Raw genomic sequence first — 17,821 nt, forward strand, 5'->3', positions numbered from 1 at the left:
TACAAGGGAAAGCAGAACTGTATAAAACTGTATTTTCTTTATTTTGCATACTTTAACTTCAGAACAAAATAAACAAAAAACCACAGTACACATCCAAACCCCTCGTCAAATATAGGAAGGGATAGGCCTGAGGCCCTTGTATCCTGCCTCAGACAAAGACAGGAGGGGGAAAAAAACAAAACACTAGACATCAGCAGAAGGAACCAGGTGAACTGAGGCCACTCAGGGCTGCTGGGAAGCCATGGGGACACTATACAGAGGGCACAGGTCTGCAGGTAGAAACTAATCTACTTCTTCCATGCGGGACGCATCCTCATCACCCTCAAGGGGAGGGATCTCATCAGGAACAGCAGCACTGGGTTCCTCTGCAGTTACTTCGTCTTCGTCAATACCTGTTAAGCAGGAAAGAACGCCACGTGAATGTCAATCCGAATACCATTAAGTCAAATTTGTCCCTCAGAGACTAGTTTACCCAACTCCTAGCCACACTCTGGTGTAACAAAGATACTCACCCAGGCCTAGCTTGATCATGCGGTAAATTCGGTTGGAGTGGGTCTGGGGATCCTCCAGTGAGAAGCCAGAGGAGAGCAGTGCAGTTTCAAACAGAAGCACCACCAGGTCCTTGACAGCCTTGTCATTCTTGTCCGCCTCTGCCTTCTGCCGTAGTGTCTCCACAATGGGGTGGTCAGGATTAATCTCCAGGTGCTTTTTGGCCATCATATAACCCATTGTAGAGTTGTCCCGAAGTGCCTGGGCTTTCATGATCCGCTCCATGTTGGCCGTCCAGCCGTAGGTGCTCGTCACAATGCAGCAGGGTGAAGACACTAGCCTGTTTGAGATGGTCACCTGTGGATAATGACAAAAACTTATGTTTACGTTAAATCTGATTACCATTTCCAAGCTAAGATGATGGTATGTTAAGTTCTACTCTCAGAACAAACACTTCATCGTTCCCAAATATTCATAAAAATACCAACCTTAAACCTGCCTGGTAAAAGCAGCGAAAGGGGAAAGAAGCTCTGCACAAATTAGGCGACCTAAAACTACTAATTGTGTAGCACCACAAGATTCTGAGGGAAACAGCTCTAAAGCATTTACAAACTACATCCTAGTCCCAGAACTGCTTACCTTCTCAACCTTCTTATCCAGTATTTCTTTCATAAGTTTGCAGAGGTTCTCAAACTTGGCCTTGCTCTCTTCCATTTTCTTTTTCTCCTCTTCATCCTCGGGTAGCTCCAGGCCCTCCTTGGTAACGGAGACGAGACTCTTCCCATCAAACTCCTTGAGCTGCTGCACGCAGTACTCATCGATAGGCTCAGTCATATACACTACCTCGAAGCCCCGCTTCCGCACCCGCTCCACAAAAGCGGAGTTGGCAACCTGCTCTTTGCTCTCGCCTGCAGGGTTGAGACAGACTCAGGGATCAGAATGCTGCCTCCCAGTTCCCAGGTATTCCCAAATGTCCTATTTCCTTATACCCCCATGAGGCTTTGATCAGACCCAGGCTCCAACATACCAGTGATGTAATAGATGGACTTCTGGGTCTCCTTCATGCGAGAGACATACTCCGAAAGAGAAGTCATCTCATCTCCAGACTGGGAGGTGTGATAACGCAGCAGCTCAGAAAGACGGCGCCGATTAGTGGAGTCCTCATGGATTCCAAGCTTCAAAGGTGGAAAGAAAACGATCTTACTTGTAAATAATCTGTTACTCTCTAGGTGAATGAAAAAACCCATCCATCTTAAGTAAGCATTTGCTGCTTCCGTACCTTCAGGTTTTTAGAGAATGCCTCATAGAATTTCTTATAGTTCTCCTTGTCTTCTGCCAGTTCAGAGAAGAGCTCAAGGCACTTCTTTACGATGTTTTTGCGAATGACCTTCAAGATTTTGCTCTGCTGGAGCATTTCTCGGGAGATGTTTAGGGGCAAGTCCTCAGAGTCCACCACACCACGGATGAAATCTGCAACCAGGGAGAAAATGGGAGTTAACGTAGACAGGGTCATCTAAGTTCAATGGGATCCACTTTCTCACTGAACCTGATTTCAAAAAAAAAAAAAAAAAAAAAAAAAGACAAAACCTCCGTTTCCTGAGAGCACTATAGGACTTTACCCAACCAACTACATTCGGCCAAAAGGACACTCACTGAGATACTCCGGTATCAACTCATCACAGCTGTCCATGATAAACACACGGCGGACATAGAGCTTAATGTTGTTCTTTTTCTTCTTGTTCTCAAAAAGGTCAAAAGGAGCCCGACGGGGGATGAACAGCAATGCCCTGAATTCCAGCTGACCTTCCACAGAGAAGTGCTGAAAGAAATTCAAAGTAAGCTAGTAGTGTATTTCAAGATACACCTTTAAGTCCCAACATCACATCATTCATTGAATTGTCTGGAACAGAGATCTTCCCTAAGCACTGATGACAGACATCATAGGACCTCTTTTGAAAAAATTAAACTCCTATGCCCCAAACTGATCCACAATGGTACTGCTATGTATAATCCTGGGATTAATGAGTTAACAGGAACCTGCCACAGAGACAAAGTGATGTCACGGAGATGTCCGTTCTTTACCCTAAAAGGGTCATCAACAAGTGAAAGGACATGGATCCATGGCATTCAGTTCCCACCACCAAACAGTTGGGCAAGTTCCATGGTCTACTACCAGCAACCCTGTTCTGCCTGCTCTTCCTATTCAATCAACATGCAAGGCTTCTCACCTTGACTGCCAAGTGGTCTTCCCAGTCATTCGTAAGGCTCTTGTAAAACTCTCCATATTCCTCCTGGGTGATGTCGTCAGGGTTTCTGGTCCAAATGGGCTTGGTCTTGTTCAGTTCTTCCTGATCAATGTACTTCTCCTTAATCTTCTTTGTTTTCTTCTTCTTGTCCTTCCCACTATCATCCTCCTCATCTGAGCCCACATCTTCAATCTTGGGCTTCTCCTCATCATCTTTATCTTCCTCTTCTTTCTCACCTTTCTCCTCCTCTGCCTCATCATCACTGATTTCTTTCTCTCGTTCCTTCTCCAGCTGAAAGTACAAAAGACAGTAGTTCCAGACTTCAGAAACCAAAACCGGGGACCTTGGAACTCTCCGAAAGAGCAGACATACACGTGAGGAGTACCAGTCCATACTCACATAAAGAGTGATGGGATAGCCTATGAACTGTGAGTGCTTCTTCACCACTTCTTTGACACGTCTCTCCTCTAAATATTCTGTCTGGTCTTCTTTAAGATGGAGGATCACTTTGGTGCCCCGGCCAATGGGCTCACCTAGGAGTTAATCACAGAGTATAAAAAATGAAGCTAAATGCAGACCTGTCATCAACGACTCCACAGGTAACACCCTCAAGATCTCCATTACAGGTTTCCCCAGAATTCTAACCCAGACAACCTAATAGGAAAGCCGTCTTACCATGGTCTGCACGTACAGTGAAGGAGCCCCCAGCAGAAGACTCCCAGGCATACTGCTCATCATCGTTGTGCTTTGTGATAACAACCACTTTCTCTGCCACCAGGTAAGCAGAATAAAAGCCAACACCAAATTGTCCAATCATGGAGATATCTGCACCAGCCTGCCAGAAAATTTTACAAACAAGTTTAAAACAAAACAGCAAACCAAACATCCACAAAAATGGATAGTGTGCACCTAGCTGAAATACCACATACCTGGAGAGCCTCCATGAATGCTTTAGTGCCCGACTTGGCAATGGTTCCCAAATTATTTATGAGATCGGCTTTGGTCATGCCAATGCCTGTGTCCACTAGAGTCAGAGTGCGTTCCTGGGGGTTGGGGATGATGTCAATTTTGAGCTCTTTACCACTGTCCAACTTGGAAGGGTCTGTCAGGCTCTCATACCGAATCTTGTCCAAGGCCTGAAAACACAAATCTCATTTTTACAATTCTGCTTCCTAAAAGCCCAGCTCTTCGTCCGAAAGAAAACTACTTTTTATTCCCAAATAGCATCAATTTTGATTACCCACTCCCAAACTTGGCGTGTTAAGAGCCACATACAGTTGGGGCACCTGACTCGATTTTGGCTCAGGTCATGATCTCAGTTTGTGGGTTCAAGCCCCGTGTGTTGGGCTCCATGCTGATCGCTCAGAGCCTGCTCGGGATTCTCCCTCTCTCTGCCCCTCCCTCACTCTCAAAATAAAACTTAGAACACAAAAAGAACCATTTACAGTTACAATAGCCCATCTATCCACATCAACGTTTTTAGAATAGCAGCCCCACAAAATACCAAACCGCCCTTCTCTCTTTTCCGGAGTGCTGAAAACAAAAACCACAAATAAAGCTGCCCACAGCACTCACATCAGAAGCGTTACTGATCAACTCCCGAAGGAAAATTTCCTTGTTGGAATAAAAGGTATTGATGATGAGGGACATGAGTTGGGCAATTTCTGCCTGGAAGGCAAATGTCTCCACCTCCTCCTCTCCATGGTGCACTTCCTCAGGCATCTAAAATGAGAACAATCGAGAATTAGAAAAGAACCGGATGGCTCCACATTTAACACTTCAAGTTCACCCCGTCACAGCTGAAGACTCAAAGAGACTTAGTCCAAGCTGTTTTAATCCAGGTAATGAACATATTCCTCAAAAACCGTAGCGCCTTTTCTTTAAAGACTTCTCTTAGTGGGAATCCAACTTAGAAAGAAAAATAAAAAGCTGCTTCAACACAATACACAAGGTCAAGCTTTTTGACAAGGTGTTTTGAAACCAAACTGCTCTTAACTGATCCGTGGGACCCAAAACCTCAGCATCACCTGGTAGGCTGTTCAAAATACAGATACTGGGCCCAACCCAGGAATAGGAATAACAACTCCAGGTAATCCAAACTCAGGTGAAGGAGAAAACCACCTACTACGTTTCCACCACCTTTTTTGTTACAAAATCCAGTAGCCCAAGATGAGCGGTTTTATGTTAAATGGCCAGTAATCCGGAATTGGCTCTCTTCAATTGAGAATCTCCCACATCAAAAGCTCACGTGGGATTGCTGCCTCACAGGATAGAAGATAACCCGAGAGACCGGTGAATACCCGCCCAAGAGGCTAAGACAAAGAACGGATAAAGCACCCCTCAACACATGTGGCTACAATATAGAACGAAACCAAACACAACTAAGATGGTGGCCGTAGACGGCTGGGCAGACCCTCGTCACTGCCGGACATGCGTTGGCCAGGGCCACGCGAGGAGGGGGCGCCACCGCGCAGCCTCCCTTCGCCCCAGCATCCGGGCACCAGGGCGGGGCGCTGGGCTCCAGAAGCTTCCAGAACAATCTCAGCTCTCTGGGAGGGGCGGGGGAGGAAAGGGCCCATGAATCTTCCAGAGCCTGCCCCCTCCTCTCCCCTCCCCCTCACCGGGACTGCAGATAAGCTCTGGAAAGAAAGAACGGCAGGCCAGAGCCGGCCGTAATCGTTCCTTGCAGAAGAACCTCACATAAAGGGATAGAAAGCCCTGGAAAAATGCGTCCCACGGAAGAGATGGCAAAGCCAGGCCAGCACCAGGCTGTGCTGAGTCACGTCCAGCGCGCACACCCACCACCCTTGGGGACCCTCCGGCGCCCCGTAGCCGCGTCCGGAAGTGGAGGGGCAAACATGGCAGCGTCCCGGGCCGGCGCGGACACCACGTGCAGCTGCCCACTACCCCAAGCCCACGCCGCGGCCCACCTCCCCCCACGGCTAGTTGCCGTCTGAGGCAAACCCCGCACCAAAGCACGGACGAAAAAACTAGCCCAACTCTCGAGAGCCCTGTCCCATCCACACCCCCAAAAATTCTGAGTTGACCTATCCCAAGACCGCTCCAACACGACAAAATCTAGGCTTTGAAAAGGAAACGATGGACGAAAGCAACACGTAAGGACAATCCAATCAGAAACACCTGAAAAAAACCAATGACCTTACCTTCAAGGAGAAGAGCTGTAAGCACGACAGACCACGGTGAGCAGGGACTAAGTCCGGCTCAAAATCCGCAACAAGGCTGCGCGGGGGTGACTCAAGAGAGCGGCTGTTCGCCCCCAGTGGCCCTATATACGGCGAAGCACAGACCAGCTGCCCGTCCCCGAATCCCTCCGCCTTAAAGGAAGATGCGGGTCAGCCCGGCACCTGCCGCTGCCCGCCCACCTTGACGTCATGGTCCAAAATAGGGGAGGGGGCGGGGAAGGGCGGAAGCAACCGGTCTGAGTCTCCGCCCTGAGAGCACGCGCAAGTACCGCTTTTCGTGGCCGCATCTCCGCACTGCCAAGGCTCGACCACCGTCCAAGAACTAGAGATTGAGAATGCTCACGTGACATAAACGAGGGATCTAGCGGCAAGGATCCCACTGACCTCCCTATAAACCTCTAATACAGGCGCCTCCACACATAAGTGTCCTGGCCAAGAGGAACACCAAAAAACGTGGATAGAAAGGCCAACCACTCCGACCTCGACTCCCAGGTTCGACTTCCTTGCTAGAATCTGCCCTACACATGCCTACAGCCCTATAAGGGAAAAGGGCTTTCCTTAGGGACAGTGCAGAATTCGAGATCTAACTTCACGCAGCCCCGGGAGCCCGGTCCTCCCTCGGGGAGGAGAAAGAGCCAGCGCTTTGCAGCGGGGCGTGGCTCCTGGTGGGGGGGAAGGGCGCCGGCTCGGGCTAGCAGTGGGACTCTTTGCCCGCGCCCGGCGGAAGGAGCGACGACGGCGGTACTGCGATTACTTCCAGCAGTTTCCAGACCCGCCTTGGCGGTACCGCCCCCACCCCGCCCCTTTCCTCCAGGCTCCGCCCCGCCCTCTGCGGCCTGGTCCTGTCTCTGCAGCTGCTTGTGTTACCCCCGAGGAATCGGCCGGGGTCCCCGGGGAGCAGGGGGTGGGCTGTCCCAATCCTATTTACCGTCTAAAGCCGCTGGCGGGACCCTATTATCCACCTGCCAGGCCCAGCTAGCTCGGCACTCCCTCGGGAGTGGGATGGAGCAAAAAGGGAGTGATTGACCTTCCGCCAATCCCTTCCCCATCAATCACATAGCACAGGGCTGTTGGGGCGGCTGTGCTGACGCGCCTTCAGCGAGCGGAGACTGGGGACGACTTGGCCACCGGGGGGACCCTCCCCAACTCCTGCAGTCGCCCACGTGTGTAGAACACAGAGACTTGCGTCTCCCCAGCGTGAGCATATCGAGCTGTTTTCTCAATCTGGTTTCGGTTTTGGCCCTCTTCGCTCCTGCAGCTGCCAGACCGGAGGAGCAGAGGGTCTCCAGGGACCCCTGCAGGGTGGCAGGGGCTCCTGGAGGGCGCTTGAAGACGCTTCCCAGAGAGCAGCCGGTTGAAGGCTGCCAGAAATTGTTCCTCTTCAGATGTGGCGCCGGAGCTCCCAAGCCGTTAGCCGGCCCAGGGAGCTGTGGGACGCCATGCTTCGCTTGGCTCTACCCCTTTTGTGTGCCCTTCAGATGGAAAGCTGTCCTTGTCTATCCAAGGCCTCATCTTGGAATCCTGTTGGGCCCACAGCCCCTCCGGAAGAGAATGGCCACTTCCTGCTCTGCGACACTGTAGGTGTCCATCAACTGCTTTTTTGGCCCACTGTGTCCGCCACTGGAATGCTGGGGAGGGGTTCCTCCCCTACCTCACCCCCACCCCCACAGCCCTCCCTCATCAGCCCTGGTGCCCCATCTTCCTTCCTTTGTATTTTCTTTATGTGTTGAATTCCGAAGAATAAAGGGTCCTTGCTTTCCTCATCCTTGCCCCAGGCTTAGCACCACCCCAATTGTATTTTTCCTCGCTCTTCTTTCCTTCCTTGTGGTGTGTGAGAAGCCGGTGGCTGGGAGAAGTTAATGGGTTTGGGAAGGGGTGTGGGTGCTGCTCCCAGAAATGCCCCAGGATTCTCTGTTCCTGATCTAAATCTCAAACCAAGAGTGTCCTCCCTCAATATACCTTCTTTTCCTCTGGGCAGAAGGGCTCTAGCTAATGAAACATCTCCCTAGTTGACAAAAAGCATTCACACCATTTCACCATCCTGTGAAGAGGTAAAAGCGAGTCTCCACATTCTATGAACTGGGGAAGCAAGGCTTCAATGAGGACAGTGAACTCAGAGCCTTTGTTGCACTAACCCTTGCTCCCTGCTCCAGGAATGGAGTGGGGATGCTGTCTCCCCTCCCAGGACCCAAGTCCAAAGCAGAGCAGAAATCACGTGCTGATCAGAATTAGGACCAGAGACTCCTCGCGGGTCTCCTAATGGGAAGATCTCAAATCTTGCACTAGCACAGAATTTCTGGAAGGCTTCTCTTCTGGAAGCCTTCTCCTACTCAGTGACACTAAAGCTCCCACAGCGAGTGCCTGGGGATGCAAAAATGCATAAACAAGATGGGGGTTTCAGTCCAAAGGGCTCTGTGGCAGGCACCTCAGCCTGGGGAAGGGACAGGCTTAGGGCCAAGGCTAGTCAGCCCATGACACAGGTCTATTCCCGGAAGAGGGAAAAGCATGGAAAGGCACAGCCCTGACAGAAGGACCATAGCCTAGGAGCCCCTGAAGGAGGCGGAAGAGCTAAAAGTAGCCCTGCAGGCAGGGTTCAGGTCACAGAGGGCCACGAATGCCATGTTAAGATGCTCTGACCTTGGGGCGCCTGGGTGGCGCAGTCGGTTAAGCGTCCGACTTCAGCCAGGTCACGATCTCGCGGTCCGTGAGTTCAAGCCCCGCGTCAGGCTCTGGGCTGATGGCTCAGAGCCTGGAGCCTGTTTCCGATTCTGTGTCTCCCTCTCTCTCTGCCCCTCCCCCGTTCATGCTCTGTCTCTCTCTGTCCCAAAATAAATAAAAAACGTTGAAAAAAAAATTAAAAAAAAAAAAAAAGATGCTCTGACCTTAACTTAGACTGGAGGAAGCCATGGAGGCTGTCAAAGCTTAAAATCCTCTAGATCTCCGGAGTCCTATTCCCAGGAGCACTTGCAATGCCTATTGCTTCCAAGATACCCTTTATTCCTGACCAGGCCTCAAAGACCCAGCCCAACCTTCTGTCGTTGGAGGGTAGCCAGTTGAAGCAAGAGTTGACCAACTGTAGCCTGCAGCTGGTGGGCCTGTTGCTTGCTTTTAGATGGCTTATGGGTGAGAATGGTTTTTACATTTTTTTAATTGTGGAAAAAACCAACAGAAAGATACTGTTTTGGCCCGTGAAAAGTACGTGAAATTCGGATGTGTGTTCATAAAGTTTTACTGAAACATAGCCACCCTTGTTTGCATGTTGTCTTTGGCTGCATTTATGCTGCAGTGGCAGAGTTGGTGTGGCAGAGACCATAGAGCATGCGAAGTCTAAAACATTTACTCTCTTACCTTTTACAGAGAAGACTTACAGACCCCTAATCTAGCTAAAGCGAAGTGGGGTCTTGGAGGATGCACAGAGACTTAGCTGCTGCTCAGACTAGGAATTCTCCCAATTAGGCTGTGCCACTGGCCTTTCAGGGGGATCAGGGAGGCCAGTGAGGGGAGCTAAGAGGCAGTAGATGAATCAAGCAACCAAAGGCATCGGGACATCAGAGGTTGTATACGAGTGAGGGGTAGCTCTGGATCCTTAACTCCCAGAACAAACTGGCTTCCCGAACTCAGTGGCTGCCAGATGTGTCCTGTCAGTTCTGGTTCTTCCCAGTTCCATGACGCTTATAATCTCTGAACTCTGGCGGGGGTGGGGGGGAGTGGGGAATACCCTAAACTGATATCCTCACAGGCCAATGGACCTGATGTTTAGAGATGTGGGACAATTGAGCCAGTCTGCATGACCAGCCTGGGCCCCACCTCTTTGCCTCAGTTTCCACATCCTGTTGGGACATGAGCAATCTCACAACTCTCACCCACTTGATTGTTGGTACTATGCTGTTTGTTTTTTTGTTTTTTGTTTTTGATGCAATGGCAATGGAAAATTTCCTTCATTTTGTTTCCTGAAGAGTTTGAAAAGCAATTGACTTTTGTTTATTGGTCCTACAACTTGGTAAACTACCTTATTAATTCTTAATTTGTCTGGGTTTTTTTTTTAATTTATTTATTCATTTTGAGAGGGGGGAGGGACAGAGAGAGAGAGAGAGAGAGAGAACACCAAGCAGGCTCTGCACTGTCAGCACAGAACCCGACATGGGGCTTGAACTCACAATCTGTGAGATCATGACCTGAGCAGAAACCAAGAGCCAGAATCTTAACCGACTGAGCCACCCAGGCGCCCCTGTTATTTGTTTTTTAAGTACAACCCTATCTATCATCTGAGAACAATGACAGTTTGGAATCTCCCTTTCTAATCCTTGTATCTCTTATTTCTTGTTATACTGCACCAGCTAAAACCTGCAAGACAATGATGAGTGGAAACAGTGATTCTGGGCATCCCTATCTCATTTCTGATCAGGAAAGGAATGCTTTTAATGTTTCACCATTGGCCACAATACTCTTTCTATTCCTAAGTTGTTACAACTTTTAATTGGAACAAGTATCTGAATTATTTTCCTGCATCTATTGAGACCATTGTTTTAAAAAATTCCCTTTGCACGGGGTGCCTGGGTGGCTCGGTTGGTTGGGTGTCTGATTCTTTTTTTTTTTTTTTTTTTAATTTTTTTTTTCAACGTTTATTTATTTTTTTGGGACAGAGAGAGACAGAGCATGAACGGGGGAGGGGCAGAGAGAGAGGGAGACACAGAATCGGAAACAGGCTCCAGGCTCTGAGCCATCAGCCCAGAGCCCGACGCGGGGCTCGAACTCACGGACCGTGAGATCGTGACCTGGCTGAAGTCGGACGCTTAACCGACTGCGCCACCCAGGCGCCCCATGGGTGTCTGATTCTTGATCTTAGCTCATGGTCTTACAGTTCGTGGGTTCAAGACCCACCCTGAGCACACACGCCGGCAGTGTGTATTCTCCTTGGGGTTCCAATCTCTCTCTGACTCTCCCCTGCTCTCTCTTTCAAAATAAATAAATAAACTTGAAGAAAATTCCCTATGGGGTGGTGCCTGGGTGGCTCAGTCGGTTAAGTGTCTGACTCTTGATATGGGCTCAGGTCATGATCTTACGGGTTTGTGGGACTGAGCCCCGCTCGGGCTCTGTGCTGACAGTATGGAGCCTGCTTGGGATTCTCTCTTCTCCTTCTCTGCCCTTCCCCTTGCTTGCATTCCCTTGCTCTCTCTCAAAATAAATAAACACTTAAACATTTTTTAAAAAATTAAAAATTCCCTGTATTTACATGTTTAATTAATTAACAGACTCAGTAATATTAAACAGAATTAGTCTATTTATTTAAAATTTTGATGAACTCACCTATAAAATAGCCTGAGTCTATTGTTTTCTGTATGGAAACATTTTTTTTTGTAATGGACAAACTATTTTTTTAATGTTTATTTTTGAGAGACAGAGAAACAGAGTAAGAGCAGGGGTAGGGCAGAGAGAGAGGGAGACACAGAATCTGAGGTGTCAGCACAAAGTCCGATGTGGGGCTGGAACTCACAAACCACAAGATCATGACCTGAGCTGAAGTCAGACACTTAACCAACTAAGCCACCCTGGTGCCCCTGTATGGAACCATTTTAACTAAGGACTCAACTTTTTTTTAAAAGATTTTACTTTATTATTGTTTCTCTAAGATTTCATTTTGATGTAATCCCTGCACCCAATGTGGGGCTGGAACTCACGACCCCGAGATCAAGAGTCATATGCTACATTGACTAAGCCAGTGGCACCCCTCAATTTAAATGATATAGGACTATTCAGGTTTTCTACCTCTCTTTGAGTCAATTTTTCTAGATGTTTCTTGAAAGCTTTATTATGGCATACTCTTTTCTTTGATGATCTTTTCGATCTCTATTCTATCTAAAGTATGTCTTCTTTTTTATCCCTAAAATTGTTTCTCATGTCTTATCCCTTTTTTCTCATGATGAGTTTCACTAGAGATTTGTCTATTTTATTTATATTAATGTTCATATATTTGTTTTCTGTTTCTTCAGTTTCTTTACTTTCTTTCTTAAATTTCCACTAAATTTTTTATTATTTCTTTCTTTGGTTTGGTTTTGTTCTTTTTGTATTAGCTTTAATATTTAGCACATTAAATTACAGACTTTCCTCTTTTTTGACATAAGAATTTAAGGCTACAGATTTATCTTCAAGTACCATTTTAGCTATATCCCATGTTTCCGTATATAGTATTTTTATTATAATTCAGTTTTAAGCATTTTCTGACTCCCCTTATGGTATCTTCATTGATCAGCTTAAAAGCATTTAACATACTCTTTTGTATTTGAGATTTCTTTTGAAATGTGGTTAATATGTGTAAAAGTCCCATGTATGCTTGAAAAAAATATATGTTATCTGGTTGTTGGATAAAAGTCTACATATGTTAAATCTATTAAGTCAAGCCAGTTAATTGTGCTGCTCAAAGCAAACAAACAAACAAACAAAAACACTTGGAGACTCCCCAGGACGTAGTTTGGAGAAGGCAGAAGTCAAAAGTGGGGAGATCATACAAGGGTAGGGAAAAGGCAAGGTGTTCGCATTTTCCGAGGTAGAATGATGGAATATGGGGGCTGAAGGCACAGGAGGAAGACCACTCTGGATAGAAGGGGGTCAAGAATCTGTTTTAGGCATGGTATGGGGCACCAATGAGAGAATGTCCAGGAGACAGAGGCTGATTGATGGTTGAAGTCATGGGCAAGAACAAAATTTCTCAGGGGAGTGTGGTGAAAAAGGCCAGAAGTTATGATCTAAGCCAGTCTGAAATAGTAAATAGGGCATTTTTGGTAACCTACCCTATTAATACACATATGCGTGTGTCTTGTCTCTCTGAGGGCCTAGTATTGGTGACCTGAGGGGTGTGACTGAGTCCTGCCTATCTTTGTTAACCCCGAATTGTCTGTAGTCCTCCTGATGCCCACCAGGTGTCCCTTTTTGTCTTGGGTGTTGTTCAGTGTTCCCAGGTCCCTTTGAATAAGAGGGTAAGACTTGGGGTGCCTCGGTGGCTCAGTCGGTTAAGCATCGGTTAATCATCTCAGTTTGTAAGATCGAGCCCCTCGTCCAGCTCCATGCTGACAGTGCAGAGCCTGCTTGGGATTCTCTGCTTCTCTCTCTCTCTCTCTCTCTCTGCCACTCCTGGCCTTCCCCTCCCCCGCCCGCTGCTCAAGCACGCGCGCGCGCGCGCACACACACACACACATTGTCTCTTTCTCTCAAAATAAATAAACATTAAAAAAAAATAAAAAAGTAAAACTTAACCCTGAATCAAGAGTAGATTTCAGGCCAGGGAAGGTGAGGGGGCGGGGTCCACCACAAACAACCCTGACCTACTTAACTGTTTTGCCTGCCACCTGTCCTGCCCCAGGCACAAGGCACTCTCCAAGAGGCAGTTCTCACCTGACTGGATTTCTGGGCCTGGTGCCTGCACCAGGTAAGGGATTGGCAGGGCTGTGGTAGTGCGACTGGGTGATGAAGAACTCATAAACAGGAGAGACTGAGAGGAGACACCAGGACTTTGCTGCTTTCACCTGCGGAGGGTTACATGGGAGTTCCAGATCCTAGGAGGCTTGGGATCCTTGGCGATGTGAAAAGAGAACTGTCTGGAAAATTTTTTTGAAGGCAGGGGAGAAAGGTATGCCAGGCCTGCATTTTAGTGCCACACTATCACTGGAGGCCTGGCATGTCACCTCCTTCAATGTCTGGAAATTCTTCCGTCTCTCCATTCTGTCTGCATATCTGATACGTGGACAGAGACAGAGATTTGCGTATACCCAGTGCTTTGGCGGTTTACAAAATATTTTTCCACCCTTTAACCATTTCAGCTTCGGAAACCATTCCAGCGTTTCTGGACTACAATGGGCACAGCAGTAGGCAGAACACGGGGTTATTGGGAGATGGTTAGGTGACTACACATCTAAGACGTGAGCGGAGTAGTGGGTGAAAGCAAGAGTTGTTACGATCTCCAAGTTTAATGGCCCAGAGAGAGGCAATGCCAAGTGTGACTACCTTTGCTTCACAGACGAGCAGCTTCGCAAAGAAAAATGCCTGGCTCAAGGTCACCCGGGCTTACCGGTCAGTGGAGCTGGCCTCAAGATGACCAATCTGGTCTCCCACCCGCCACGGTGCATGTGTGAAGGGCCGCAGGTCCAGGCAGCACGCGGAACGGGTGACATCACCGCGCCCCCTCCCCCGCCCCTGGGCGGGGCTGAGCTGACTCCCGCTTCTGCGTTCCGCCCCCTGCGTCCGGTCCCGGTCCCGCCCCGGCCCAGCAGTTCTTGGGCCTTGCTAGGCAGGGGCCCATGGGGCGTTTCTCCCTGGGAATACCTAGTGTGGGGGGAAATGAGGTTCGGCTCACAAGGCTCCGGGGGCTGAAGGTGAGGCGAGGAACAGCGAGCCGCTTAGATGGGGGCGGGGAGCGCACCATACTGAGGCTCGTCCTAATGTTTCTTGGTGCCACGTGTCTCACCACGTGTCTCCAGGGTCCTCATATCTTGCATCCAGGTTCTCTCACAGACTCCCTAAATCACCTTAGCGAGTCCATATATATATATATATATATACACACACACACACACACATATATATATATATATATATAGGTCACCCCGTCTTAGGAACAAAGATCTGGGCCCTGGGGGATGAGTGATTTGTCCTGGGTCACACAGGACAGGCAGGCCCTCTTTGGCAGGCCCAAAATGAATTCTAGGCTCTGAATCGGAACCAACCCCACTGAAAGCCACCCCCGGCCCTTTGTGGGGTCCTAGTGACTCATTTAGCATTTGCCCTGCAGTCTGGGGCCAGAATGCCAACCGGCTCATTGATGGAGCACCACGACTGCCAAGGCTATGGAGAGCTCTGGGCGAGCACCTCCTCTCTCAGAGGGGACCAGCGCAGGAAGCCTGGTCATTCGGAGATTAGCTAGAGGAGCCCAGCTAGGACACCTACCATTATGGGTTGGAGAGGGGGGACGTGGGTTGTGTTCACATGAGGTGTCCATCTCTACACTCACTGCCAACTTGCCCTAGAAACCAGATGGGCCTCACTGCCAGCCTGTCCTCCCTGGGGGACCACAATGGCTGGCTGACTTCCCTCAGGCTGACACTCTTCCTGCATGTCAAGACTCAGGTTTCAGGCAGGGCCTGCTGCCCAGAGAACAGGGCTCTTCGAAGTGATTCTGCATTTCTCTGCTCATATCCACTCTGAATCATAAGCGTCGTTTAACATTCTGATTATTTGTCTTCCCAATAGCTGGAATTTTCCCTTCAACCCCTCACCCATGATACTCCCTCACCACGCTCTTTCCAGATTAACCTCAAAGAATAGATACACAGATATATTCTAGTTTGTCAGCTATACCAGAGGCTTGACTTCTATTTTTTAAGGATCGCCGCCGATTTTACTGGGGTTCTTCGCTTTTCCAGAGTTTAGAGCCCCAATTCATCACAGGTTAAACAAAAGGGGAATTCCGATTTTGCAGTGGCAGCTACCCCAGGGTGGCCAGCAGCTAAATACAGACTGATACTTGAGGCAGAAAGGGCAGATGGAAGGAAGATGGTAACGAGCAAGTCCTGGGACAGCCAGGGACACCCGGCTGATTCTCATGGTCAGCCCTTCCCCATCTCACAGGAAGCAAGTGCTAGAGGGAAAGTGGTGAAGTCTCATAGCAGAGGCCTGCCTCTCGAGGCGGTGGTGCCTTCAGAGCGCCTACTGCGGCCAGGAGCCATCACTGCAGAGGGCTAGGCGAGAGACCTGGGAGTTGTATCTTCTAACCCTCACCTCTCCAGTCTTCAGGTGAGGTCAGGAGAACGGAAACAAGTGAGACTGCAAATTCCTGGCATTTGCATTAGAAAACATTTTTTGAAAAAAATACTCTAGTGATTTGCTTCAACATCAATCTGAGTACAGAAGGAAGGGAAGTGAGATGATCTGAACGTTTTTTTCCTCCTTCAAATCATGGACGGGGTTGAGAGAAAACCACTTCACGCCCATCTCTATCCCATGAGCACAGGCAATGAAGTGAGTGCCACCGCACAGCTGAAGACAGGCATGTGAAGACTGTGTGGCAAGGGACAAGCAGATGCAGTGAAGGAAACAGCTTTTTTTTTTTTTTTAGGAAACAGCTTTTGAGGACCTCTGGGAGCCAAGGAAAGCACTTGTAGCTTGAAGAGTGAAAACATAAATAGAATGTGACCCTAACTTGAAAAACATGAATTCGATCGCTTCTCAGCCTTTTGGCTAAGATCAAGTGAAAAACACGAATTCTGTCTAGTAGCTGGAGTAAGTGAGGTAAGAGCATGACAGAAGTCAAGTCACAAAAGTTCCCAAAGCTCTGAGGTACAGAAGGGGAAGGAACTGCATGAACTGGCTGTCACTGCTGGCGGCGGTGGAGGACCAGGAAATGCTCAGCATGTTCCAGGGAGAGAGACTAACGTAACATTAAGTCTGGTTTGGGATCATTCTGTGGCCATGCATGGGATGGTCTGAAGGACACCTGGGCTGGAGTCCGGAGACAGCAGGCAGAAGGTAGTGAAGAGACCCAAGGAAGAAACGCAGGGTTCTTGAGGGGCTGTTGGTGCCAGGGAAGGAGCGCAATAGGCCTCTCAGTCTGGGGTACAATGGGGCGGTCAAGGACTGAGAGATGGGGTGCCTTGGTGGCTCACTCGGTTGAGTATCCAATTCTTGATTTTGGCTCAGGTCATGATCCCGGGTCATGGGATCAAGTCCCACATCAGGCTCTACGCTGAGCGTGAAGCCTGCTTGGGATTCTTTTTCTCCCTCTCGAATTAAAAAAAAAAAAAAAAAAAAAAAGAACTGAGGGAGAAAAGAGGAAGAGTGCAGATTTATTTATTTATTTCAGCTTCTTTGCCAAAGGGCATTGCAAAGATGAGAGAATACTCAGGGAACCCCTGCTTTTGAATCGGATAGGGAAGGAATACCTTGTTTTCCACCAGCCTCAGATACATACTCTGGTTTGGCATGTACCCCTGGAATACATGGACTCTAGCTCTCCATGTAATGATATACTTAACTATCCTATTAGAACTTCAAAGCTCATCAAATAGTCTTAAAAATGTGCTAAGAGCCCTTAATGAGGCCTGAAGCCTTCAATTAAATTAAACTGAGAAACAGAAGCCCTGACAGAGGTGCCAATTTGTAACTATCTGCTGGTCAGGGATTAGTGAACAGTCTGGACTATAGCCAGGGTCGGTAGGTGTGTGTGTGTATGTGTGTCCACAGTAGCCAGAGCTCTGGCCCCACTTCCAGTCCAGAAGAGTAATTTTTAAGAAGGGGGACCCAGTGGTATGGCTCCCTCCACGGAGTGAGTCCCATACCATCCCACCCCTAGGTGAGTTTAAGAAAAGGGGAGGGCCCAGTTTTAATGCAAGGACACATAGGCCCCTTGTTCCCCAAGAAGACTTAGCTTTGATGTCAGGGCAGAGTGCCAGGTAGAGGAGAACCCTTGGGCTGCAGCCTCTTCTTGCCTGGAGGTGTGGGAGGGCAGCCAGGGGAGGGGATGTTACTCAAGGGAGGAGTGCTGACCAGTTTTGCAGGTTCATTCCTGAGGCTGGGTGGTGAGGACAGGTGGAAAAGGTGGCAGTGAAGACCAAAAAAAAAAGGTGAAGCACTGGCTCCGTCCCCAGTCCTACGAAAGAAGGAACTGAGCAGCAAAGATAAATGGCCTTTCTCAGTCTCAGCCGGCAGCCTGGACATCCCAGCTCCAGACTTGTCCCTTCTCCGTGGCCCCACCAGGGGGCACTGCAGCCTCTCTGAGGCTAAGAGGACCAACTGTTCCCCCCCACCTTTGGACCCACGCCCAGCCCAGCGCTGGCAAGGCTCAGCTGGGTCATGCTCATCCCCCAGATTCGGGCTGCCATCCTGCTGCCCTCTCTA

At 48.8% G+C, this 17,821-nt stretch overlaps 1 protein-coding gene across 1 annotated transcript; it reads right to left on the bottom strand.

The window, feature by feature from the left end:
• Positions 1-18: 18 nt before the first annotated feature.
• On the bottom strand, positions 19-6,007 carry HSP90AB1 (heat shock protein 90 alpha family class B member 1). The gene is made up of 12 exons (XM_047102169.1): positions 5,900-6,007; positions 4,311-4,457; positions 3,665-3,871; positions 3,411-3,570; positions 3,135-3,268; positions 2,718-3,026; positions 2,143-2,308; positions 1,769-1,959; positions 1,517-1,664; positions 1,129-1,397; positions 513-846; positions 19-392 (listed from the first exon to the last, which is right to left on the bottom strand). Exons 2-12 carry the CDS (start codon positions 4,455-4,457, stop codon positions 283-285), a joined length of 2,175 nt encoding a protein of 724 aa, XP_046958125.1. The 5' UTR covers positions 5,900-6,007; the 3' UTR covers positions 19-282.
• Between the last annotated feature and the right edge of the window lie 11,814 nt (positions 6,008-17,821).

This window comes from Lynx rufus, unplaced genomic scaffold (genome assembly GCF_022079265.1).
Source record: "Lynx rufus isolate CCGP_SWC_20201006 ecotype Redwood Valley unplaced genomic scaffold, mLynRuf1.p SCAF_6, whole genome shotgun sequence".
Classification (NCBI taxonomy): Eukaryota; Metazoa; Chordata; class Mammalia; order Carnivora; family Felidae; genus Lynx; species Lynx rufus.